The 26,544-nt window shown below is 40.8% G+C and overlaps 1 protein-coding gene across 4 annotated transcripts; it reads right to left on the reverse strand.

Moving 5' to 3' along the window:
* Positions 1-924: 924 nt before the first annotated feature.
* LOC133413783 (sodium- and chloride-dependent taurine transporter-like) lies at positions 925-26,531 on the reverse strand. Of its 4 annotated transcripts, none has more exons than XM_061698608.1 (15): positions 26,407-26,531; positions 23,892-24,019; positions 22,447-22,676; positions 22,233-22,367; positions 16,695-16,929; positions 16,318-16,450; positions 15,921-16,055; positions 15,012-15,115; positions 14,745-14,869; positions 9,443-9,555; positions 6,171-6,308; positions 5,692-5,794; positions 4,220-4,320; positions 3,930-4,100; positions 925-2,382 (listed from the first exon to the last, which is right to left on the reverse strand). In XM_061698608.1, exons 2-15 carry the CDS (start codon positions 23,900-23,902, stop codon positions 2,227-2,229), a joined length of 1,890 nt encoding a protein of 629 aa, XP_061554592.1. In that variant the 5' UTR covers positions 23,903-24,019; positions 26,407-26,531; the 3' UTR covers positions 925-2,226. The 4 variants fall into 4 exon arrangements, with proteins under 4 accessions (XP_061554592.1, XP_061554582.1, XP_061554573.1 ...); XM_061698598.1 differs by having other exon boundaries at positions 23,892-24,123; XM_061698589.1 differs by having other exon boundaries at positions 23,892-24,129.
* Positions 26,532-26,544: the final 13 nt, after the last annotated feature.

The following is a 26,544-nucleotide window of genomic DNA, read 5'->3' on the forward strand; positions in this document are numbered from 1 at the left end:
ACAGCACTGTATATGATTTTGCCTTAATACACCATCACAATACATTTAACAAAAACATTTTAAGTGTATAGACTAAGATTTGTGTAAAGAACTTCAAATCAGCAATTTTTATGTATTCTTGTGCTCCGTTCTGTCAATATGTGAAAATCATGCTATATTGGGTTGAGATAGGGCAATTGACGAATATTCTTTTTTGCTTTCACAAAGTTCATTTGCACTCTGACCCTTCAGTCCTATCAGTTTTGAGGTTGAGCACACCTGTGCTTCCGTTCAATCAAAAAAAATAAAAATACTAAACTGTTGACTGTGGACTTATTTGCATTTCAAATCTATTGTTGCATGTACTGTAGGGAGTAGAACTACAAGATTGCCTCTTTTTAAAACAATATGGAAAAACTAAATTAAAATATGTTACTAAATGTATAAAAGTAAAAAGTCCAAACAATTGTCTTTCCATTGACTTTAGTATTGTATAAAAACATGTATTACAATAGGCATAAAATTGCAGCAATAGATTGTATATTGGCGGCACGGTGGAGGACTGGTTAGAGCGTCAGCCTCACAGTTCTGAGGACCGGGGTTCAATCCCCGGTCCCACCTGTGTGGAGTTTGCATGTTCTCCCCGTGCCTGCGTGGGTTTTCTTCGGGCACTCCGGTTTCCTCCCACATCCCAAAAACATGCATTATTTTGAGTTTCTTAATTGCCCGTAGGTGTGACTGTGAGTGCGACTGGTTGTATGTGCCCTGCGATTGGCTGGCAACCAGTTCAGGGTGTACCCCGCCTCCTGCCCGATGTTAGCTGGGATGGGCTCCAGCACGCCCGCAACCCCAGTGAGGAGAAGCGGCTCAGAAAATGGATTGATTGTATATTGCACTAAAAGTTACAAGTCATGAATGAAAGTTTAAAAAAAACAAAAACAAACGAGCATTTTCAAGAAAGTGTTTATTTGTACTCTATGTGGAAATGAATGATGCAACGGAGACAAATGTGAGTCACAAACATACTTTGGTACATTTAGATTTTTAGTGGACAAAGCTGTTAAGAGTTGTTGCCTTTGTGAATACATTATTGCATTTGAGTCCAAATAATTCAGAACATTGAACATTAGCAAGTTGCCATTCCTACGCTGACTATTGTAATTAAAACACATTTCTGAGTAGTCACTAAAAGAATCAGTCATGGTTTTTGTATGATGTACAAAATTGTTACAAAAGGCATATGTGATTTACAAACAATTGCAATTCTACTATACAACTGGTTCAAATCAATGTTAAAAACTAAAAATAAGAAATAACCACATCTGCTGTTGAAATGAGCACAATAGAGCTGTCAAGATGTTGAAAAAAAAAATAACAGTTCTACTTGCATGATATACAGATTATGTATAAATCCAGCTGTATTATTTTCAATTCCTACACATTCTAAAACTTGTGGTAAAATATATCCCGCTGAAGCGTGTTCAACACACAGTTGCAACACATTACAACAATAAAATCAAACTCTACAACAAAGGTGAAACAGCAATAAAGTGCAAAGAGGGTTCCAAAAAAATGCACTGGGACTGAACTTCGCAGTCACAACAAGCAGTGTACAGATACTCTAAAATGTCACTTATTTTTCATGGTTGTGAATTTGATCATATTAGGGTTTTTATTTTTATGGACCTTAATACGACTGTGCTTATCACTGGATTTGGCCAAAGCCTTCAAATAAAAGCAAGGTCCTGCAGTGTAAATGCTGCATGTTTAACTGTGCCTAACAGATTTGTGCTCACAATCACCTATAGACGAGAGAGAGCTTGTTATTCATTAGCTCAGTAACAAAGCAGCCGCAGTCATCTCAGGTGTTCACCTACCTTTTTAACAAGTTAAGTTTGCTGAATTTAAGAGAAGTGGGAATTTCATTGCTCATTCTTTGTCCGACCAAAAAAAATTCCTTATCTCTCCGGAATCAACAAGAAGAAAGGTAGTAAACATTGAACATGATCTATGATAAAATACTGTACTGCCTACGATCAGTGCCAACTACTGCAACAACAGTTGAAACATTTACAATATCGATACGGTAAAAAATAGAGCAAATCACATTGATATAAGTCTCCTCATAGATATCAAACTACAGAATCTCTAAAGGTGAATACGCGGGTCGTTGTAAACCTACCAACGTTAGCAAATACGATAAGTACACAGAAAGCACATCAATCTTATTCCTCTCACAGAGAGCGCTCACATGGTTGTTTCTACAATGGTGTGGATGGGCTTGATCAAGCCGTTGTTCCCGTTGGGGTCCAGGGGCTGCGTCAGCTCGCTGCCCTTCGCCATGTACTCTTTGGGCCGGGAGCTCACGCCCGACTTCGCCGGCGCTGCCACCGCTTTGATCCGCTGCGTGAAAGAGGCGACGCAAGGTGATTATCGCCGACAAAACGCATAATATTTGCAATCATCCGTACATTCTCGATAGAAGAGAACTTCATTCAAACTCAGGAGAGGGTGGACATTAGAATAAAGAATAGAATAAAGCCAATACCCCGAGTTTATAACTTCCTAGAAAACCTTATTTTCATTTAACTATTTTTCACACATTATTTGTAGAGTAAATAAAGTTTTTGTGAAAGCGAATAGGGGTTGAACCAATTAGTCCACTTGTCAACGAGTCATCTTTACTACTGCGCATCGATGTTTAAAGCTCTACGTCGACAAATCACTAATCACATATTTTTGGCATTTTGTCGTCTTGATGATTTCGGCCAATTCATAAAAGGCCCTTCGACTCGGCTGTCTGCTCCTATCGCCGCAGCTCTGTGGAGCAGCAAAATGTCCGGCCAATAAGGGAACAGATTTTTTTTTTAGACGTCCAGTGATTACGAAAATAAGACTGTTGTGAGTGAGAATAGCGGTTAGCCTTGTTTGAAAACATTCAAACCAGCTGGACAACAGGACTGTAGTCGAGGAACGAGGGCAGCGTCGCGAAGTGAACGCGCAGGCAACAACTGTGCGATAACGAGAGATTTATTTATATCACAACACTTGTTTCATTTTACGACACTGTATCGTAACTCTTGTCGTACGACGGCATACGGACGTACTATGCTACAAGTGTGTGGAAATCCAAAAATATGCAAGTCCATCCTCAAATATGTTACAAGCACAAATAAATAGAAACACAGAAACGGTTAATTATTTTGAGTCTGGCTATGATGTCCCGTCTTCTAAGACGCTATCCTGTGGAACACAGGATAAGACCAGTCAGCTCCTTGAAGAGAAAAACATACGCAGGGCTACATTCAACGTAACAAGAGTTGTCGTTTTAATAATTTGTTCTAATTTGTTTCTGTACCGGCCCATCAAAATATGTCTTACGTGAAACCGGTCCGTGGCACAAAAAAAGTTGGAGACTGCTGTACTGTACTAAAAAAATAATGACGTCATCGATTAATCTACTGTCATCACATTATATAGTCAACTACAAAAAAATCTTTAGTCATTCAACCCCAAATAATGACAAGAGGTTTTGAAAAAGGTTTTCAAATCAGAACAAATCTAAGGTTGACAAGTGTACAGGAACACATAGTGTACTTTTAATGCACTTTTTTACGATGTGTACAGTGGAATCTCGATTTAACAGATTTTTTTGGGGGGGGGGACCTATCCCTTTTTTGGGCGGTGTTTTCCTGGTATTCAAGCTTTTTTCAGAGAAAAAAGTTTAAGGAAATTATAATGGGCATTAATTATTTTCAGATTTTTGCTATTAGTGGTTGGGACTATACATATAGAAGAGGTCCACTGTGTTGTATTTTTCATGGTAGTGGTAGGTGTATCACTTTAAGAGCTGTAAGCAATTTCTTTTTCCATCTTTCTCTAGCTTCATTTGCAAGGACGTAATGTCCTGAATGTCGTGTTCCTCAAACCGTCCCTTTATATCCACTCACTTCAATGAGGGGTCCCTCAGACTGCAAGATCTTGATGACCATCACCATGGGGATGCAGATCATGGAGGCCAAGGCCAAGCACCAGCCCAGGCCGATGGCCCAGTCGGGGTATTCATACACTTTGTTGTAGGTCAAAGGCTTGTACTTGACCAGGGAGAAGACAAAACAGCCCTGAGGGACAAACACAGTCGAGTTTTAGTTCAAGTCGTAAAGTACGACATCAAGGTTGGCCACGTGGGCCCACCCTAGCTCTTTGACAAGAAAGGTTAAGTCCAAAGCGGAGGTCTTACCATGCAGAGGACCGGTGTGATGATGGTCCAGCTCCATTTCATCCACGGGTTTGGTCTGTAGCCAATCATATCCTCAACTCCATCATAGAAATTATCAACTCCTGACAAACATTGATGAGAAAGAACATTCTTGTTATTGAAGAATGCCCTCCAAGATACACGTTAACGTGGAAATTTTTTTGTGGCTTTACAAGCTCTTATCCGTATATATCTGGAAATAAGGTCGTATCTAGTAACAATCTTAGCTTGACCGCCACCGAGTATGTCCCCAGCAGAACTAGTTCATGGGGTCATTTCTCTTCAATAACAGCAGTGCACTGTATGCGTCAACTCGTGCACAAAACCTGTGGTACTCCCAAGAATAATGCAAACTCAAAAATATAAAATATAATATGAAGGCAAGGCAGCTTTATTTATGTAGCACATTTCATATACAAGGTAATTCAATGTGCTTTACATGATTAAAAACATTTAAATACAAAGCGAAATCTGCATTTAAAAACAAAGTACAGAAAATAAAAGATAGCTTACTAAATTTACTAAAAGAATGTACAGTGCAATTATTTTTTATTTTTTTTAAAGTGCTCAATCTTAAGCATGAGGAAAAATAACAGATTTTAACCTGAATGTAAAAACATTCACACAGTATACGCTGCATATTTTGCTAATGTCAATCATCCTGTGTAATTGACTTTCATAACCTTATAATAAAATATTTGTCAACCAATTTAAATAAACAAAAAGCTCATCAAATGTGAATATAATTATATATATATATATATATATATATATATATATATATATATATGGCGGCACAGTAACCGACTGGTTAGAGTGTCTGCCTCACAGGCTGAGGACCGGGGTTCAATCCCCAGCCCAGACTGTCTGGAGTTTGCACGTTCTCCCCGTGCCTGCGTGAGTTTTCTCCGGGCACTCTGTTTTCCTCCCACATCCCAAAAAACATGCATGGTAGGTTAATTGAAGACTCTAAAGTGCCCGTAGGTGTGAATGTGAGTGTGAATGGTTGTTTGTTTGTATGTGCCCTGCGATTGGCTAGCAACCAGTTCAGGGTGTACCCCGCCTCCTGCCCGATGATAGCTGGGATAGGCTCCAGCACTCCCGCGACCCTTGTGAGGAGAAGCGGCTCAAAAAATGGATGGATAATTGGCCCCGTAGCTGATCAAATGCGCAATAGATTTTACCATTCTGTGCTAGTTTCGTTACCATGGAAATATAAAGAGTTATTTTGGACTATGAAGCCTTTCTTTCGCTGTAACTTAATATTGTTGGATGGCCAGTTAAGATGTAGTTAAAAAAAAAAAAAAAATCCCCTCACCATCACAAATGGTGTGAACGGATCCACAAAGGCCCTTGTGTTTACCACAGAGTTGATTTGTGTTTCTGCAACTCTTCAGGATCATTACTTTGATAAACAGCTGACGGAAAAAACAATCCAAGTCACTTCCACTTACCATAAACCCAGGCTACAGCAATGCATTCAAAGAATGCAACCCACAAGAGGCACACACCGCTGGCTGCATAGAAGTCAAAGAGTTGAAAGACGTACATGCCACCCTGGGAAGAAGAAGAATACTGGCATCAAGCCCTCTGCTGATGTGCGTGTGTGCAGTGAAAGACTGTTGCCGAGATGGAAAGCGACATTAAAACAAACGGTCGGCTGGGATGTTGAATGTAAAGTACAAGAATGTTGGCGCCCGACCAGCTGGAGCAGAGCTGACCAGGTGCTGAAAGCTCATTGAAGCGCAGTTAACTACAGCTAATGCAAGATGACCAAATATTCCATTCAAGGATGCACAGGAACGCGAGAAGAGAAACAGTAGGAAGCCGTATTTGGTTGTAACATGAAGGCCAACGGAAAGTCAGTGACGTTATCGTGAGTTTCTTTAGCTTCTCCAAACAGGATCATCTCAGGCTCCAAGTGATGGCTTACCTTGGTTACCATGGCGAGTCCCAGGAGATAGCTCATGAAACACATGATGGCGATGAAGATTTCTCGCCGGTAGCCCTTTCTGAGCAGGGACGGATACAGATCCACAATGGAAGTGACCTGTCCTTCCACTTCAACAAACTGCACAGACGAAAAAAAAACTGTTAGTAGATGTCAGTGACCATGATGCTATCAATATCATAATACGCTCTACACAGTAGGTGAACTACTCTGGCATTTTTATCCATTTATATTCTAGCCAGCAGGAGTAGTTTTGTGTACAGTGGATATAAAAAGTCACACAACACACCCTTGTTCAAATGCCAGGTGTTTGTAATATTAAAAAATGAATTTAATTAGACCATAAAAACCAGTTCGAAACCTTTTCCACCATTAATGTAGTTACATTAAATGGTGGAAAAGGTTATAACCTGCACAACAACTGATACTTTTTGTCTTTCAGAGTAAATAAAAGTAAAGAACTGAGCTCATGTGATTGCACAAGTGTGCACACCCTCTTCTCACTGGGAATTTAACTGTTCAGAATTAACCACTCATTCAAACCTATTTTCAAATCAGATTTGCCACAAACCTGCAACTTTTTAAATTGCCTCTGATTAATCCCAAATAAAGTTCAGAGGTTCCAGGAAGCTTTTCCCTTTTTTTTTTTTTTTGCCTTTGTAACAGAAGCCTGAAGCTTTTGTGCTTACAATGACTGTTATTTGGAAGTGTTATTAATTTCCTTCACCTTGACTTATACCCCAGTTTCAGCTGAGAAAAAAAACACCTTAGTTCCATCGCACCATAACACATTTTCCAATTTTTAAGTGTGTTTAGCTACATTTTTAAACCAAAGTTGAACTTTTTGGTCCAGTTATAAAATAATATGCACACTTATGAAACCACATTATCTCAGTTTGTTTTAATTTCCCCTCTCTCTCTCAAATAAAATCAATAAAATAAAAATTTTAACTCTGAGTTGTACATGTTAAAGGTCACATTAAAAAGTGGATAAAGTTTTGAAATTATTATTGTTTTAGTCTTTTTTTTTTATATATATATACCTAAAAAACCCAGCATTTGAACTGAGGTGTGTCGACTTATTATCCACTGTAGCTTTTTATTACTACATGCATTTCATGACAGATCATCTTTTTTAGCACTGATTATTTGATTTGTTTTAATGTCGTCCCCATGATTCTAATAGAAATGGTGGTTACATTCATACCTTTAGGATGTGTGCATTTTTGTTTGATATGGTCTATTCTTAATGAGCTATCTTCAAAGTTACACATTATCAAACAAAATGCACAGTAATATGTCACAGCTAACCGATTGGTCAAGATGGATATACAGAATATTTGGACTTTATGTTGTCTATGCACTTTTTGGGGTTTGGTAATGTGGACAGAGATTTTGTTTAAACAACAGTGGTGTGGAAAAAGACTTGTTTAACTCAGGAGTGGAGGAAAAACGTTTACATATCGTATGTCAAGATGGAGTCTTCCATACTGCATTGTGCCTCTCAGGTATCGGCTATATTGAAGAAAATGTACAGCGCCGTGAAAAGGTAGTGGCCCCCTCCTCAAATTCTTATATTTTTGCATAGTGTACCCACTTTAATGTTAAAGATCTACTACCCTGAGAATGCCCAATCTCTTCCCATCTCAGAAGCTAAGCAGAGTCGGTTAGTACTTAGTACTCGGTTAGTACTTGGATGGGAGACCACCTTGGAATACCAGGTGCTGGGGTTGGGCAGTCGGCCAATCACCTGCTCCCGTAAAACACTACGGATTACACAAACCGCAATTGCGGCCTTGTGTACCAAATGGCACTGAGAGCTCTCCAAAAAAAATGCTGTTTTTAAATGGTGATTTCATTTATTAAGGGGAAAAAAACTAAACTAAATTACCTGGCCCTGAAAAAAGTAATTACCCCCCTTGTCAAATCATGACTTAATTGTGACTAATCACAACATTCGGTGAATTTTCACTGATCACACCCAAGCCTGATTCCTTCCAGACCTGTTCAATCAATAAATCACTTAAACAAAATCAAGTCAGACAAAAGATCTAAAAAAGCTGCAACAAAATGTCACGATCCAAAGAAATTCCAGAACAGGTTACAAAACTTACTTCTAAAGCTTTAGGATTCCAGTGAACGATAGGGAGTGCCATTATCCTCACATGGAGAAATTATGGAACAGTGGTGAAACTTCCTAGGAGTGGCTGGCCTACAAAGATAAATCCCCAAGAGAACAGCAATGACTCATTCAGGAGGCCACAAAGGAACTCAGGACAACTTCTAAATGTGTAATAAGGAAGAAAAAATAAATAAGGAAGAGACTGGGCAAAGATTGCATCCATGGAAGGGTTCCAAGGCAAAAACCACTGCTGCTCAAAAAGAACGTAAAGGCTTGTTTTACTTTTGCGGATAAAAAAAAAATCATCTGAATGGCTCGTCTTATTTTTGCAAACCAGATCAAAGTTGAGCTTTTTGGAAGGTGTGCATCTCATTACATCTGGTGTAAATGTGCACAGCATTTCAGAAAAAAAAAACATCATACCAACAGTCAAACATGGTGGTGGTAGTAGTGTGATGGTCTTGGCTGATTTTCTCCTTCAGGACCTCGACAACTTGCTGTGATTGATGGAACCATGAATTCTGCTCTTAAACAGAATATCCTGAAGGAGAATGTTCAGCCATCAGTTCGTGACCTCAAACTGAAGCGCACTTGGGTTCTGCAGCAGGATAACGATCCAAAACACACCAGCGAGTCCACTTCTGAATGGCTTAAAAAAACAAAATGAAGGATTTGGAGTAGTCTGGTCAAAGTCCAGACTTCAATCCGATTGAAATGCAGTGGCATGACCTTAAAAGGCCGTTCATGATCGACAACCTTCCATTTTTGCTGAATTCAAACAATTTTGCAAGGAAGAGTGGACTGAAATTTCTCCACAGAGATATGAAAGACTCATTGCCAGTTATAGAAAACGCTTGCTTTCAGTTGTTGCTGTTGAGGATGGCCCAACCAGTTATTAGGTTTAGGGAGCCATTACTTTTTCCACACCAGGCCAGGTAACGTTGAATAGTTTTTTTTCTTAATAAATGAAATCATTTAAAAACAGCATTTTAAATTCCTCTGGGTTATATTTGTCTGATATTTACATTTGTCTGATAATCCTAAACAAAGTAGGGGAAACTGTTTTGAGAAGGGGGAAAATACTTTTTCACAGCGCTGTATTTTATACCAATGTCATACACTGAGTGCATACCTGGCTGTCAAGACCAAGTAGCAGCAGCATGATAAAGAAGAGGATAGCCCAGAAAGTTGGCAACGGCATCATGGACACTGCTTTAGGGTAAGCGATGAAGGCTAAACCGGGACCTGGAGGGAAAACAGATTGGGGAAGGGGAGGAGAGGGGGTAAAGGACAGCGTTAACAACGCTTGTCTAATTTAAGATTGGACGACATAAGCATCCATCCATCTATTTTCTGTACCGCTTTATCCTCACGAGCATATTGGAAGAAAAAAAAAAAAATTAATGAAAAAGGTGAGCTACTGAGGCTGAACAAGGTCTGGCATTCCCTGTAATCTACAGGAAATGTGACCTAATCTAGAGAACAGCTCATAGGTTAAAAAATAAAATAATAGTGTGTATTGTGTGTGGAGTCTTCAAATTGCTACAGACGCTCTTGTGCCCAGGATGCATTTACTTACAGGACGGCAATAAAAGGTAATAAAATGAGTGACAATGCAAGAAATCACAAACGTCGCCTCAATAGACAATGTATACATTAACTTCAGTTTTAATTGGTCGTATAGTTCACCTACTCACTCATATATCTGCCATAAAATACGCCTTCAATTCATGTGAGTGAGTACTGTGAAGAAATGCATTGCAGGCATACAACATTTTATTTTCTCCTCATTAGAGCCAAAAAACAACAAAAATTACCCCGAAATCCTGATGCTTAATCACCTCTGAAGCTTTTTTTATTTTATATTTACAATTAATATATAATAATACTTGTAATATTTTTTATTTCTGGCAACTTTCAAGCCACTCAAGGTACAAACCCAGTTAAAAAAATAAATAAAAATTTAATAACAAGCAATACAATAAAAAGAACTGATTCGTGTTCATACGAATGAGAAAATTATGATTCAGGATTTGCTTTTTTCATGCGGACTTGCGAGTGCATCTGAATTGCCAGCCATTCGTTCATAGCTCGAGTAAAAATTATTCATTCATCCATCCATTTTCCGAACCGCTTTTTATTCGTATTTTATTCTAACTCGAGCTGCAATCTTTGTTTACTTCCACCGCCCTTCTGATTTACTGTGCATGCGCAGTTGTAGCCACAATTGTACCCAATCACGCTGAGCCACACTATCACCGAAACAATAATCTCCAGAGCAAGGCATCAAGTCCATGAGGGGCTGCACGGACGTTCATGGCAGACTATGACCACGGCCAATGAATTGGATAAAGTTAAGAGTCATTCATCACATCCTGGCAGATGAATGAATGAAAAATGACAAACCAGCAGCTAAGCTAACTGGCTGGCTTAGTAGGAGCAGATGTTGCCAGCCAGCATGGATTTAAGCATTTTATGGCACAGAGGCTGGTGCACAACAGACCACTGCCACTATGCGGTGAGTGATCCTGGTTAAAGTAAGCCATTTTGAGGAAAAAATAAGTTTTGACAATGTTTGGCTAAAACGCGCCAGCCAAAAGTTTTCTATTGTGGTATGACAAAATCGGCAACCCCCCCAAAAAAACGCATCCAGGACTTAACCAGGAGGACTGTACATTGTTTTAAAATAGTCAAATTGGAGTTTTCATTCATTGGTGAATGACATGTCTTTATTTCAGAATAGTACGCGGTGTAACGATTTGATTGTGATTTTCTAGTCATTTGTTATTGTCAATGCGAATAGCAATTGGGGATTTAGATGACAAGTCTGAGCTTTAATCATGTTCATGGAGCTGGGACATCATTCAGAGCTCTTTCATGTCAACTCATCAGCTACGCTCAATACTGTGTTTGCATTCTACGTAGAGAAAACGAATGCGCTCTCTCTTTTGCAACAGTAAATCATTAGCAGTTATCCTAACCGCATGGCACCGGGGCATAAGATAAACCACTACTGTTTCCCAAAACAGCAAGTCTGACAAAACAGCATACAGTTAAAACAGATAATACATATCTAAAAACCAATACAGAATAACAAATACTACAGGTATGACAAATATGCTCTTGAAGGCTATAGGAACAAATGGGAATTTTGAAAAATACAGAACCTTCAAATTGTAAAGTGAAGTCAGGAATTTGTTTCTACAACCCTTTCCAATGAAGTTGGGATGTTGTGTTAAACAAATATAAACAGAATACAATGATTTGCAAATCATGTTCGACCTATAATTAATTGAATACAATACAAAGACAAGATATTTAATGTTCAAACTGATAAACTTTGTTTTTAGCAAATAATCATTAACTTAGAATTTTATGGCTGCAACACGTTCCGAAAAAAGCTGAGACAGGGTCATGTTTACCACTGTGTTACATCACCTTTTCTTTTAACAACATTCAATAAACGTTTGGGAACTGAGGACACTAATTGTGGAAGCTTTGTAGGTGAAATTCTTTCCCATGCTTGCTTGATGTACAGCTTCAGCTGTTCAACAGTCCGGGGTCTCCGTTGTTGTATTTTACGCTTCATAATGCGCCACACATTTTCAACGGGAGATATGTCTGGACTGCGGGCAGGCCAGTCTAGTTCTTTTACGACAAAGCCACGCTGTTGTAACACGTGCAGAATATGGTTTGGCATAGTCTTGCTGAACTAAGCAGGGGCGTCCATGAGAAAGACGTGGGTTGGATGGCAGCATATGTTTCTCCAAAACCTGTATGTACCTTTCAGCATTAATGGGGCCTTCACAGATGTTTAAGTTACCCATGCCATTGGCACTAACACAGCCACATACCATCACAGATGGTGTCTTTTGAACCTTGCGTCCATAACAGTCCAGATGGTTCTTTTCCTCTTTGGCCCGGAGGACACGACGTCCACAATTTCCAAAAACAATTTGAAATGTAAATTCGTCGGACCACAGAACACTTTTCCACCTTGCATCAGTCCATCTTAAATGAGCTCGGTCCCAGAGAAGCCGGCGGCGTTTCTGGGTGTTGTTGATAAATGGCTTTTGCTTTGCATAGTAGAGTTTCAAGTTGCACTTACGGATGTAGCGCCGAACTGTCTTTACTGACATTGGTTTTCTGAAGTGTTCCTGAGCCCATGTGGTGATATCCTTTACACGTTGATGTTGGTTTTTGATGCAGGGCCGCCTGAGGGATCGAAGGTCATGGGCATTCAATGCTGGTTTTCGGCCTTGCCGCTTACATGCAGTGATTTCTCCAGATTTTCTGAACCTTTTGATGATGATATGGACCGTAGATGATGAAATCCCTAAATTCCTTCCAATTATACGTTGAGGAACATTGTCCTTAAACTGCTCGACTGTTTTCTCACGCACTTGTTCACAAAGAGGTGAAACTCGCCCCATCTTTGCTTGCGAATGACTGAGCAATTCAGGGACGCTTGTTTTATACCCAATCATGGCACTCACCTGTTCCCGATTAGCCTGTTCACCTGTGGGATGTTCCAAACAGGTGTTTGATGAGCATTCCTCTTTTTTGCCACCAGTCCCAGCTTTTTTGGAACGTATGCAGCCATAAAATTCCAAGTTAATGATTATTTGCTAAAAACAATAAAGTTTATCAGTTTGAACATTAAATATCTTGTCTTTGTAGTGTATTCAATTAAATATAGGTTGAACATGATTTGCAAATCATTGTATTCTGTTTTTATTTATGTTTAACACAACTTCCTAACTTCATTGGAATTTGGGTTATACATGTTTGAAGATAATTGCTGAAAATGTGCAAAGACAGAACTATGTTGTACTCACGTTGAGGAGATATAGCATTAAACTGTTTTTTTACCATTTCAGTTTTCCTGATTTTTGGATGCGCTTGGACCCATTTTAGCATGAGTCGCCCCTCCTCCACTATATAAAAACTTGAACACCTTCCTTCACATCAGTGGTTAACCGCAAAATTGCGAGTTAGTGTACTTCTTTGTCCTGCCGCAGACTGAGCGACAAGGCCGTACATTGTCTATGTCATGGTTCATTTATTGCAGACTCAGTGCATCACAGATTTTTTTTTCCCCCCCTCCAAAAGTCAGTTTAGTGCAGTTACTCAGTTGCACATCTCTGATACAGTCATCTTTATAGGCCAATTGATATAAATGTGGCCGTAATGACTCAGAGAAGATCAATCGGGTTAATGTTCTCTGCAGCTAAAGAAACACGAGTACCTTATCCGTTTCAAACAAGCCACAGTCAGAGTTTTAAAATATAAATTCAAAAATACCAACCTTAGCCTAAGGAATAGCTAATGCACACATAACAATATCGAAGGGAACAAATGCAAGTACGGAGCAAAGTTTAGCTTGATTTTCTACAACTACAGTACTGTAGTTTAGAACATGAATTCTGGGTAACTGTAATGCTTTTTGCTGACTACATGGCTAAGACCGTGAGTGTGAGGGGTAGTGCAAATGGTTTGGTTAACAACACTCTCCTATGATGTTTCATTTTTCACATTCACTTTAAAGGGACTTTAAGGTATTCATCTCATTGAACGTGTACCTTGTATAAATTGTATAGATCCAAAGCATACCACATCATGTGTCAAACATGGTGGCAGCTATGCAAGTGACGGTGAATTGCAAAAAAAAAAATCAAATAGAGTGAGTGGTAGTGAAGTTGTCTGATGTCAGAAACAGGTTTGATTGTAGTCGTTTTTCTTTAGCATTAGCAAAAACTCGGTACTCTTATGAAAGAGAAAACTGAAAATATTATATGTTCACATGAACTATCACAGTCATACAGCCATGATCATGTCATTTGCGGTCACAGGACTGCATTGGTGTTGAAACCAAGCAAGAGTTTATTAACTACAGCAGCAGACATGCTGAAAGAAGGTGCATCCCAGTCGAAGACCACACGGCAATGGAGAAAAAAATAAAAATAAATCCAACACAGAATGGATATGATCCACCTCTGGCAAATCAAAGATTGTTCACTGAACTGGGAGGAGGAGGAGGAGCATTACTAGCAGTGTTGAGCTGATCGCCAGCAATCTTCTTAGCCATGTCCCGACGCTACAACAGGACATGAGCAGCTTGGATGTGGGACACGAGGACACATGAGCAAAAAGGGAAGCTGCATTGGTGCGCATGTTCAAGTGATGTCAACACAATCCTCTGGCACCTGACCCACATCATGAAATCTGGACTTGGAGAAGTGAAGCAGGAATCGCAGGCGTGTAACAGTTCTTTGAGGCTTTCCCCCCCCTCAAGGAGTGTGCAATTGCCGATACCCCTACATTTCAGCATCGTTTCTTAATTTTTGTCTTTTAATTTTTGATGTCTCCAATTGTCTTTTCTGTTTGGCAGCAGTGCCCACCATCACTACTGCCAGCACCTTGGACCCTCGTACCTGACTCTGCCACATCGGCAATGTCCACCCCTTGTTCTTGTGCCATGAAGCCCAGGACGGAAAATATTGCGAAGCCAGACACAAAGCTGGTACCGCTGTTGAGGACTCCCAGCAGCAAACAGTCCCTATGTCACACATATGTCATGGGAGGTTGTTAATGAACACACACGGAACCGAAGTTCCCATTTTCTTTTTACGCAGCCGTCTCGGACAAGTCACTACTTCTGACCCGTCCCCCACCCTTCTCCCAGGGGATGCGCCACTCACCTGTAGCAGTTGTATTTGTATTTGTTGTAGCTCCCCAGTGATGTCATGGCCCCCAAACAAATGGCATAGGAGAAGAAAATCTGGGTACCCGCGTCAATCCACACCTTGAAGTTTAGACAAGAGGGGACACTTGGTAACCAACAAGTCCAGGTATTGAACTGAATTCCCTCACAACCGTCAAATTCAATGTACTCATACTGTATATCAAATAAATTTACCCAATTGAATTTAATTGAAAAGCGATTAATTCGTTCCAGACCCAGAAAAAAAAAACACCGCAATTTTTTATATTTTTTTAATAAAGAAAAAATAAAAGAGAATGTAAAGAAATAAACTGGTTTTAACGAGTGTAGTTAGGCTGAAAATCACACGCACGCGCTGTAGTATTTGTGTGTGCCTATAAAGAGCATGAAATTTGGTCCATTTCATATTTTCAATCGATATTAGTGACCAGTCCCCACGTGGGTCTGTTAGTGTTCCAAACTATTGATCAATCTAAAGGGTTGAAAATGGCATAAATCTAAAGATTTGAATTTGGCTTGCTCTCTATCAGGATGCAATGTTAGTAGCTCAAGAAAAATGCAGTTTTGTTTTCATGGAAAGTGATGGTTTTGGAGATGCAGGGATTCTTCCCTTGTCCTAGTTATTTGTGTGTTTCACTGTTTGTCCCGTTCAATAAATGATTTAGTAAAATATCTGAAGCTCGTTCGTAGTCAAAATTTGGGCTTGCAACACAATCAAAACGAAAACTGATCAAACGGCAGCTGGTAACTGGGGAAACGTAGGTTGGGGCATTCATATAGTATGTCAAGGTACCACAGTTTGTGCAACAAAATTGATCTGAATGTAGAATTCTGCTTCTGGATAACTCAAAAAGACTCAAACATTTGAGATAATGTCCAGTGTTACCTCTGGGTCCTGCAGGCGAGTCAGGTCAGGGTAAAGGTAGAATTTGATGCCCTCCGATGCCCCCGGCAGGGTCACGCCTCGCACGAGCAGCACAATCAGCATCACAAATGGGAAAGTTGCTGTTATGTACACGACCTACATAGGATAAAGGTGTCATTATGTTCCTGCCACACCTTATCATTTATTACTGCCAGGTACATTAGCCATTATTGCAGGACAAGATAAGCGTTACTTAAAGAATGGCTATCGAGCAAACTATTACAGATAACAATACAACAGTAAACGCATAAATACTTCTTGGGCAAGTTCGTTTTCCTGCTGTCCCAGGGGCAGTTTTGAGGACAAATGAAGTAAACAATAGTAATCACAGACCACCTCCCTCCACCTCCTTACTCACTTTCCCAGTGGACTTGACTCCCTTCCAGATGCAGAAGAAGCAGATAACCCACACTGCTAACAGACAAAGGGCCAGATCCCACTTGAGGGGCCCAACGTCTTCGATCCCAGAGGAGATGCTCAGGACATTGCGTCTGCACGGGATGGACATTACATACTAATTGGCAGCTCTTTATTTATTTATTTATTTATTTACACTTAAAAAACAGCCAAGGGACTATGACATGGTCGAGTTGAGATGGGGGGGCTTTCAATCAGCCAATGATTTTTGTTATAACATTCACAGCACCATTGTCATCTCAGATGGGCAGATAATTAAAAATGGTACACAAAGTCAAGTGTGTGGGTGTGTGTGACAGCCTGTAAGTAAATACTCACTCCCAGAATTCCGTCACAGGGGAGGTAAAGTTGGTAACGTTGGCTGCCAGCCAAAGGGACTTGTTCTTTCGAACCGTGTCCTCCACACAGTGTTCTGTGTTCCACGGCTGCTTGCATTTGGCCCAGGGGAGCTCAGGCTGAAAGCACTGAAATAGGTAGTAGAGTCCCCAGGCCAAGATCACTATGTAGTAGATATTCAGCAGGGAGACGATCACAATTGAGGCATAGCCAATACCTGCAAACAAGAAAGAGCAAATTATATGCAACATTACATGTGAGTCACTGTGGAGCCAATTATCCAATTAGCAAGTCAATTCATTATGACATTCATTTAGACAGTCAAGATAATTTCTCTGAATATTTGATTCCAAGTGATGATTGAAAGGCTAGAACAGGAAAGAGTGAGCTACATTAACAGTGGCTGCCCATCTATCAATCCATCCATCTTTTTCCGCTTAAAAAAAGATGGATGGATTTTTCTGGTCGCAGGGGTAAGCAGGTTTAAGCGGGGAAGCCCAGACTTCCCTCTCCCGAGACACTTGATCCAGCTCTTCCGGGGGGGGGGGGGGGGGGGGGTAATCTTGCCAGCGTGTCCTGAGGGACGTGCCTGGAACACCTCACCAGGAGGGTGATCCTGGTGATGATCCGTCCTCGATGCGGAGGAGCAGCTGCTGGACTCTGAGCCTCTCCCACATAACCGAATGTCTTACCCTATCGCTAAGGGAGACCCCGGACACCCTGTGGAGGAAACTAATTTCGGCTGCTTGTATTCGCTGTCTTGTTCTTTCGGTCACAACCCACAGCTCGTGATTATACGTGCGGGTAGGATCGTACGGTAGATCAACCAGTAAATCAAGAGCTTCGCCTTTTGGCTCAGCTCCCTCCTCACCACGTCAGACCGATAGAGTCTAACTCCTCCACTTTGGGCAGGAGAGAGCACTCCACCCTTTTCTGACTGAGTACCATGGTCTAAGATTTGAACTCTCTGTTAAACTCAGGAAATTAAGGTTAGAATTAGAAGACTGATGAAGTCTGAGGAGTCTTGATTTCTGCCATGACATTTAAATGGTGAGTCAGAATTCGGAATTAGAACATGGTGTCCCAAAAGTCACTATACACTTGCTTTTTTTCTATTTTATTACAGATATCATCTCGGCTGGATGTGACGCCATCGGCATTTTGCATCTTAGGCTTTGTAGTTTTTAGAAGCATATCATTTTGTAAGCCTTGCCCATGGCTCACCAATTGACACTGGAGCAACGTTGCAAAAGTGCTGCTTGGCAAGATGTTTTTCTGTCCCCGAATGTAGTTCATTCCACTTCAGTCCAATGCCGCTGTCCAGATAGGCTTTGCTGGACTTTGCACAAACACCTGCCATAGAAGTCGGGTCTTTTCATCTGTGTTCAGTGGCAGTCCTTCCGCTGCATGGTTTGTAAAGGACAGATCTAATTTCGATAAATTTGCCATGAAAGGCGCAAATTGTATGTTGGAGAAGTGTGACGACCATGAAGCTGAAAGTGGCGCAGAACTGCAGTTTGGGACAGAAAAACATTTTGGCAGGCTGCAATTTTGCAACTCTGCTCTGATGATATGCTTACAAAAACTGCATGAGCTATCAAATACTGATGGCCTCATGTCTTTTGGGACAGCCTGTGTATAGCCAATATATATATTGCAAATGTACAGTCTTAATCTATCCTGCCACGTATCCACTGTTCATGCTGCTGGAAGGATGACAGTGTAGGGGGATATTGTTTGCCTGAATTTGGCCCAGTTAGTGCCAACTGAGCATCGTGTACACAACAACTAACTAACTATTGTTACTTATACCATTGAACACTGAATTGAACTGGCACCAGTCACCAGATCCCAATCTAATAGAGCATCTTTGGGAAGTAGTGCATAGCAGCTCGACGTGACTGTGATGATGCCAAATACACAAGCAACTGCGTGATGCTATTACATAGACTCTGAGCAATGTTCCCACAACACATCAAGGCGTTACGCCACAAAGAATGAAGGACTGAAGGTGTACCAGATAAAATGTCCAACGTGACACGACTTCTAACATGACCATTTCTAGTCATGTTGTCTTGCCAGGTAATGACCTCCCATTTTTAGCCCCGTCGTCAACCTTCACCTCCTCCTGAGGGAAAATTTGGCTCTTATGCTGCGAAATGCTTCTACTGTGGCTAAGTTTGTCAGCGGCAACCATGAAACCAAACAGCTGCGGAGTGATAACTTGCTGTGGATTTGTCACTATGCAGCTCAACACCTTTCACACACTTGTATTAATTTGAGCCATTGTAAAAGGGGTCCCTCCTTATTTGATTTCAAGTGCAGTGCGTTAAGATGTTTTTATTAAATGTGGAGCTTTAAATGATGAATGCAAAAGTGAAAAGTATTGTATTTAGTCTATTGCAATGTCTGCATGTGTAGAAAGGTCATCTCCAGGAACAGCATGTTCATGGAACACAAAGGCACCCATCTGTTTAGCGATTCTATTGCCACACTTTTTAACAGATCTGTTCAGGACAACTATTCTTGTTTTTAATGGCTTAATGTTTATATATAATTTCTCAAAATATTTCTCAGGGCACATACAAACAAACAACCATTCGCACTCACATTCACACGTACGGGCAATTTAGAGTCGTCAATTAACCCACCATGCATGTTTTTTTTGGGGATGTGGGAGGAAACCGCAGTGCCCGGAGAAACCCCATGCAGGCACGGGGAGAAATGCAAACTCCACACAGGCGGGGCCGGGGATTGAACTCAGGACTGTGAGGTAGACGCTCTAACCAGTCTTTCACCGTGCCGCCAGTTTATAAACACAATAATACAAATTTGTAAACGAAAACCTATTGCTGAGTACAGCTTTTGGCTGTTTTTTTTTTTTTTTTTTTTTTACAATCATCGTCATGACTGTTTCCCTTATTCTCTCATCACCGATACCTGGGTCAAAGGATACACCCGCAAAAAAAAAAAAAAAAAAAAAAAAAAAAAAAAAAAAGAAAAATTAGGACTGGGAGGCCGAGGCATTTCATCATCTCGTTTTCGTTAGGGTTTTAAATTCTTTTTCAATGTTTGAACCATATTTTCATTGTAATTTCAGGACAAATTGTCCATTGTTCTACCGCTGAGCCATTCAAGCTCCAAGGCTCCACAGTACAACTAGATACTGACAAAGACGTCTGTGTAAACAAAGCACTTGTTGTTGAACAACTCATTACTACTACCAATATCCATTCATATAAATGAGGTCGCCCACGACCCTAGTGAGGATAAGCGGTAAAGAAAATGGATGGATAAATGAGGTCAATGGGGCCAAGCGTCCGTAATTATTTGGTGTTATTTTTTGGATGACTTTGTTGCGAACCTCAACACAGTATTTTTATGCAAATCGTCTTGGCCACCTCGTCATGCCAAATGCAAACTTATATGCATGTGACAGGTGTGATAAAAATCCATTAAGGTGTGGGTGATGATGTGCGATTGGCCAATTCATGGATGGATACAAGCAGAATTTTCTCTGTTGTACCAGATGGACACACAGCGACTTTGCTTCAGATAGCAAAGACCAGCTGCTAGAACTCTGGTCTCACAGAATTTCTGCTCTTTTCTTGAGACGATGTCCCATGTGAACATAACTACAGAGTGTGGGGGGTACTTAGGGGGCCACAGCGCTACGGTCTACGTGCTCCACATCACGGGCCCAGACAGAACCTGACCAAAACAGCATGTCTTTAGAAATATCCTCAATGTGGAAACAAACAGTGCAGCGACAACACATCATGCAGTGCTCATTGCTAGGCAACTTGTCTTTTTTCTGTCTTGTCTGTTTCCATGGCAACCAAGAACCCATCAATGCATTATACACACACACAATCTGCAATGCATCATTTGTGCCTTGGTATGTGCTCAGCGATAATGCTTTTAAGCACACTAATTTAATGTATTTCTATGCTTATTAGTGATAGTATATTAATGGTCATATAGTAACATTGAGTGGAAAAAGTTTTCACGTGTCAAAGTCAACTTTAGGTTCATGTCTGGTCCAGCGAGCCATTTCTTGAAGCCCGATTTCTAAACATTAGGTACACAAACAAAATATAATCCACCCCTGGCCAAAACATTATCAGCTCTTTGTTAGACACCACTGCAAACAACATCACTGCAAACAACAACCACGAAAATAAAGCCGTTGTTAAAACTGAAAATTTGGGATACATCTCTTGTACGGCCTTCAGGTTGTGTATAGAATGAGAAGTGCCATTGACGGTGTTTCCCAATCTGTAGTGAGCCAAGGCACATATGTTACATTAAAATCTAATGGCACACCGCCAAATACAAACGTCACAAAAATGGTGCGTAATGATTTTTTTCAATTTCGTTTCAGGTATCATTCAGACGGGCTTGAGGCCATCAGTGTTTGGCAACTTAGCTGTTTTGTCGTCAATTAACATTGGCGCAGCGTTGCAAATTTGCCACCTGCCAAGACGTTTTCTGTCAACGACTCCAACACGTAGTAAAATTTCTGCTATCTACCAACTCTGATGTAAACATCGAACTCTTAGAGCAGGCATCGGTGCAAAACCAGGCAAAGTCTATCTTAGGGCTGCACTGGCACTTCACGTCAAGAAAATCTGGATTCACAGATGATTTCGGAGATTAATAAATCTTTACCCGATCAGACTTCCGGTGTTTTCATCAGTGGTGGTAGTAGCAGGCCTTCTACTTCGGGGTTTGCCAAGAAAATATCCTGTTTCAAGAAACTTTCCATGGATAGTATAATTTTTACTACACATTGGGGCAGGGTAAGGACCATAAAACCTCTCAAACTGGCATTGAACTGCAGTCAGGTAAAGAAACTCCAACTTAAAAGTCCTGTAGTTTGTCTATTTAGATCTTCATAGTGACTCTCTAACATGGTTTTAGTATAAAAGTGTCAATTTCATTTTTAAAAGACACCTTGGTTTAGTCGTACGAGTGTCCAGAAAAGGCCCCTCTGACAGCTACTTCTGTTTGACCCAGTTTTGTATCCGCTTTGTCCATATTTGGCTAAGACTCTCCCTTTCCTGTGATTGGTTGTCTCCATGTAGAAGACCCACTTGTGAGAGCATACGTGTTTGTTATGTTGACAGCGCTGTTGTGGGAGTGGAAAGGGAAGGCGAAATCTTCGCTAGTGACATTGATAACCTTGAGAAATTCAAATGACCCGATTTCAGGCCTTTCAGCAGAAAAACGTGGACGATTTCAATTCATATACATAAAACATGGACGATTTCAATTCATATTATCACGTTATTTACCATAGAGACAATATTATATCCCAAATACCAGAAAATGTCCCATTTAAAGAATTTCCCCATGGCACACCTGAAGATCTCGCACAGTTGACTCATGCGCCACAGAACACTGGTTGGGAATCACTGACAAGATATCCATCCAATCCAGTCCAAACATTACTCATTGGTATCAAACGCCTTGGCTAATTTGATGATGAGCACGAATGCAGATAGTGTTTGGACTGACCTGTGAAGATGGGGCAGAGTTTGGCCCAGCAGGTGATCCCTCCTTCAGAGGTGTACTGGCCCAGAGCCACTTCCAGGAAGAAGACGGGCAGGCCTCCCCCAAAGAGGAAGATGAAGTAAGGGATGAGGAATGCACCTAGGTGATGGACACAGGAACCTGATCAGACAACATCTCACTACTTTACCATTTTCTGTCTTGTGCATCTCCTGCCTACCTCCACCATTCTTATAACAAAGGTAAGGGAAACGCCAGACATTTCCTAATCCGACGAAGCCTCCGGCTACGGACAAGACAAAGTCGAGCTTGCTGGCCCATTTCTCCCTCTGTGGCGCCTTGCCTTCGGCCTCGTCTTCGGGCCGCGTGCCTGGGCTCTTCCCCGGTGAGGGTTTTAGTGTGTCCTTGTGGAAGTCCTTCAGGCATTGAAGCTTCTCTTTTTGGGCCATGCTGCGGCGAAAGGAGAGGGAAGAGAGGGCACGTACGGAGGCAGAGGTGAGCGGGATGAGACGCCGAGCATTAGGGAGATAATACCGTCTCCTGATTGCGTTACAGAGTGCTGTGTAATCACTGGGTACATGATATTCAGTGGCATGGTGCTAATCTTGCTAATCTGAGCAGCTGATGCGTGGAGGTCATTCAAGACTCGAGAAATGTTTGGGTGGCCGATTTAAATCGAGACAAGCCACCTTGTCAAATTAAGCAAACTTTCTCAGTCACAATCTACCACTCAAAAGGTGAATTCATGCAGGAAATCGTCAATATTTATATTGCTGGTTGAATAGCAAGGAGACAATATACACTTAAGAGCTGATAAAGCTGACATTTATCTTGTGTGACAACACTCATCGGTCCAAATTTAGAGAGGAAGATAACACCTAGCCCACTTACACACCAGCTTACACGACGGTCACTTCAGTGCTTATAATGTAACTTTCCAGGAAAGACAGGACTTATTAGCGACTACTGACAACATCCAATTTCCCAACCTAAGGTAGTTTATATTGGTCAAAGGTCAGTACGTATTGTGAAATGTAAGGTGAATGACTGTTGCCTAATGTCGCGCCAAATCAAATACAAGAATAAACAACAGCCGGCTTATACCTTACAACCCTCAATCAAACTTCCCACGTTCATCCTGGGATCGACAAGTTCTCTCAACTCAACAACCCTCTGTCCAAGTGTGACCAGTGTGTCATCATTTCCTGGCATTTCTCTCTCCTTGTTTTGCATGACAAGTCAAATTGAGTGGCTTTCCATTCTCCAACCTCATTACATAACTGGATATCACCCACACTGTTTCTCCTCCTCTCGCTCCCTTTCCCCTCTATTGCTCCCATAAACACTTCTGCACCTGCCCGCCTGACTCCTGCTGCCGGGACACTCACTGTCCGCTAGATAAGAGTTCATTCAAGCTGTCCTTGTGATTTAAGCCTTTATTTATTTTGTAAACAAAGGGTTTTATTTTGGGTAGGAGTTGTACAGTTGTATAGAAGCCGCCAGTTCTATCTCCTAGATGATGGCTAAGAAAACAATTTTAAAAAGACACTTATAAGATTATCCATCTAACCTTTCATGAAACTACTACGATTCAAATAATTTAGAAAAACAAAATCAGTCCATTAAACATTATATTCTCTATTGAAGGCAATTCAGAAAACTTACATTTCCTTCATGGCTGCAACAATGTCAAGAGTTTGTCGTTGTCAGCTGTCACCATTCCTCTGTACTGAGTGCATTTATGCCAGCTCGTGTCACTACAAGTGGAGCTGACGGCAGGGCCCGCCCCTTGGCTAAAGACAATTAAATCCAAAGCAGGGATTGGATGGAGCCTCGCTATGACAGACAACTCAGGTACAAACATGGGAGACTGTAAATTTCCACTTCCCACTGTTACCTATTACTGACACACACACACACACACACACACACACACACACACACTTCTTATTCAAGTTGGAGACGCAGAAGACAAATTAGGGTTGGAAAACAAAGGGAGGCTTAAACATATACTTTCGATCTGGTACACAAGGATTTTTGACAGACCCCACACAAAGATAAAAAAAATATCAGGCATTTAAAAGTTTTGGTTGTATTGTGTGTAGTGTGCTCTGATAACCCTTTACAGAGACCACCACACAAAGATTCTCTCCGATCTAGAAGACGTAAGAAATCTCGCATGATCACTGCGGATCTAATAAAAATGAGGGGGGAAAACACTAGCTAATATGTTGCACCCATGTTTCCCGAGTGTTTCCGAAGGGACGTGTTGTAGAATGGTGATGTCATTAAAAAAATATTTTGGGAAAATACTTCTGGCCGTTAGGGGGACCCACTTTTTTTATACAAAAAAAACAATTTTTAAACGACCGACCATGCTTGTTTTTATTTACGGCCTCTTTAGTGTTCTTCATGACTGGCTGCATTCCGTTTCACATCACATTTCACAGAGTCATGACTTGGGGAAATGTCAGCTTCCCACAATTTTGGGTCGTAAACATTGAACACGTTTATTATTTAAGATTGATGGCCCCGACTCATTTCAGACCCTGTTATCGGGACAAATCCACTCTTAACACACCTCAGACTACAGGACGATTTTATAGGATAATCTTATAAGAACTAAGATAGTCTGCCGTTTGTCATATTTGGTGAGGAAGGGGCAAAATTGAGTGAGAAAAAAAAAAAAAACAGCCAGATTATCTTTAAATTTCCTCGGCACATTAGAGCCCAAGCACACGACGTTTAAAGACAAGCCTTTGGAGTTTTTTGAAAGAAATAAACTTCTGAGACACAATATTGATTTTCTGTAAGAATCTGCCTTGTTGAGCTTAGTAAGGCTTATTGTTGCATGTGTAAACTTGTTGGACATGGTACAAGCTATTCTTCCTGGACTCTGAGTCCTAGCCACACTGAGTCCCTCTAATTTTCTGTTTCACACTGAGGCATCCCAAAAATAATCAACCATGCTTGGCGCCCTCATAACACTTTGGCGTCCAAGCATCACTATTAATGAGCATGTTGCAGCAGTTCTGGTATGCAGGCCACTTTGAATCCCCATCCTCCGTTCTGCCATGACACATGCTTTATTATCTGTGCACTGTAAACAAGTCCAGTATCAGCCTATAACATAACCTAATAAGGAAATATGGCTACATTTTCTCCCAGTGTCTTTTAGACACCACTCAGCACTCCAAGAGTGAGTCCACAATGGCTGACATGCGACAATCAATTAGAAACTGATGAGTTGCTCGACAGGTTTTGGACACTTTAACAAGGGGAGGAGGAATCAGTGGATGACAAGTACGATCCCACTCTCACGACCCCTCTAAGCTCTGCATGACAACATAATCCATCGCATTTTGGCCCATGTCATGCTCTATGGACTACATCCGTTATGTAACATTTAGCAGCCACTGTGTAAACTATTGTGCGGAGAGAACACAATCTTCACAATCATGTCCGATGTTTTGAGAGAGCAAAATTCCTACTGGAATGAAAATGTGAGTTTAAAAAGAAATGGTGTTTTAGTGTAGTGTATAAACATCATTAAACTAAACTATATTAATAATCTGATATTTTCCTTTAAATCTGTAAACAAGGCTGCAAATGAGATTTAATTTGAATTGCAAGCTAGATGAAGGCGTTAAAAAATTATAATAAACACTCCTGCGTCAACATTTTAGTGTTGATGTCCATAAATTTATGATTGGGAACGATGCACAAGGTTTCCAATTTTGGATAAGTGAGCTCAGCTTTGATCATGTGAAGAAGGTTAGTGGGTGTATTAAAGGGCATTTCAATTAATTAGAGGTATGGGTTAGGTATGATCTGTGGGAATTAATCTGATCAGTGATTGATTAATTGAATTATTATTCTTGAGGGGAAAAAGTAGCAACGAGAAGTGGTTATTATAACATTGCGTTATCAGCTTCACGTGGGGAAACTAACTGGGTTCATTGCCCAACATTTCCCCCCCTCAGGACCGCAGCACCAAAATAAAACAGGGCATCTTCAAAAACAAAGAGATGACAATGACAATGACACCAAAACATAAAACATACACATACATAAAACGTCATCCATACTCGCTCCGTCAATGCAAAAAAGCAAAAAAACAAAAACACGGTGTCATGCCATTTTCTGGCTTCACGTGAAAATAAACGATAAGCTGATTTACCTGTCCGCTCGCTCCTCGTCGCGTTTGTCACGTTCAACGTTGATTGAAACAATTAAGACACTTGACGGTCGTTGGAGTCGCTTGCCTTAATGAGTTTGAGTGGAAAATCACTAGCTCCATGCAAGCAGCGACCTCTTA

Source organism: Phycodurus eques, chromosome 1, assembly GCF_024500275.1.
Source record: "Phycodurus eques isolate BA_2022a chromosome 1, UOR_Pequ_1.1, whole genome shotgun sequence".
Lineage (NCBI taxonomy): Eukaryota > Metazoa > Chordata > Actinopteri > Syngnathiformes > Syngnathidae > Phycodurus > Phycodurus eques.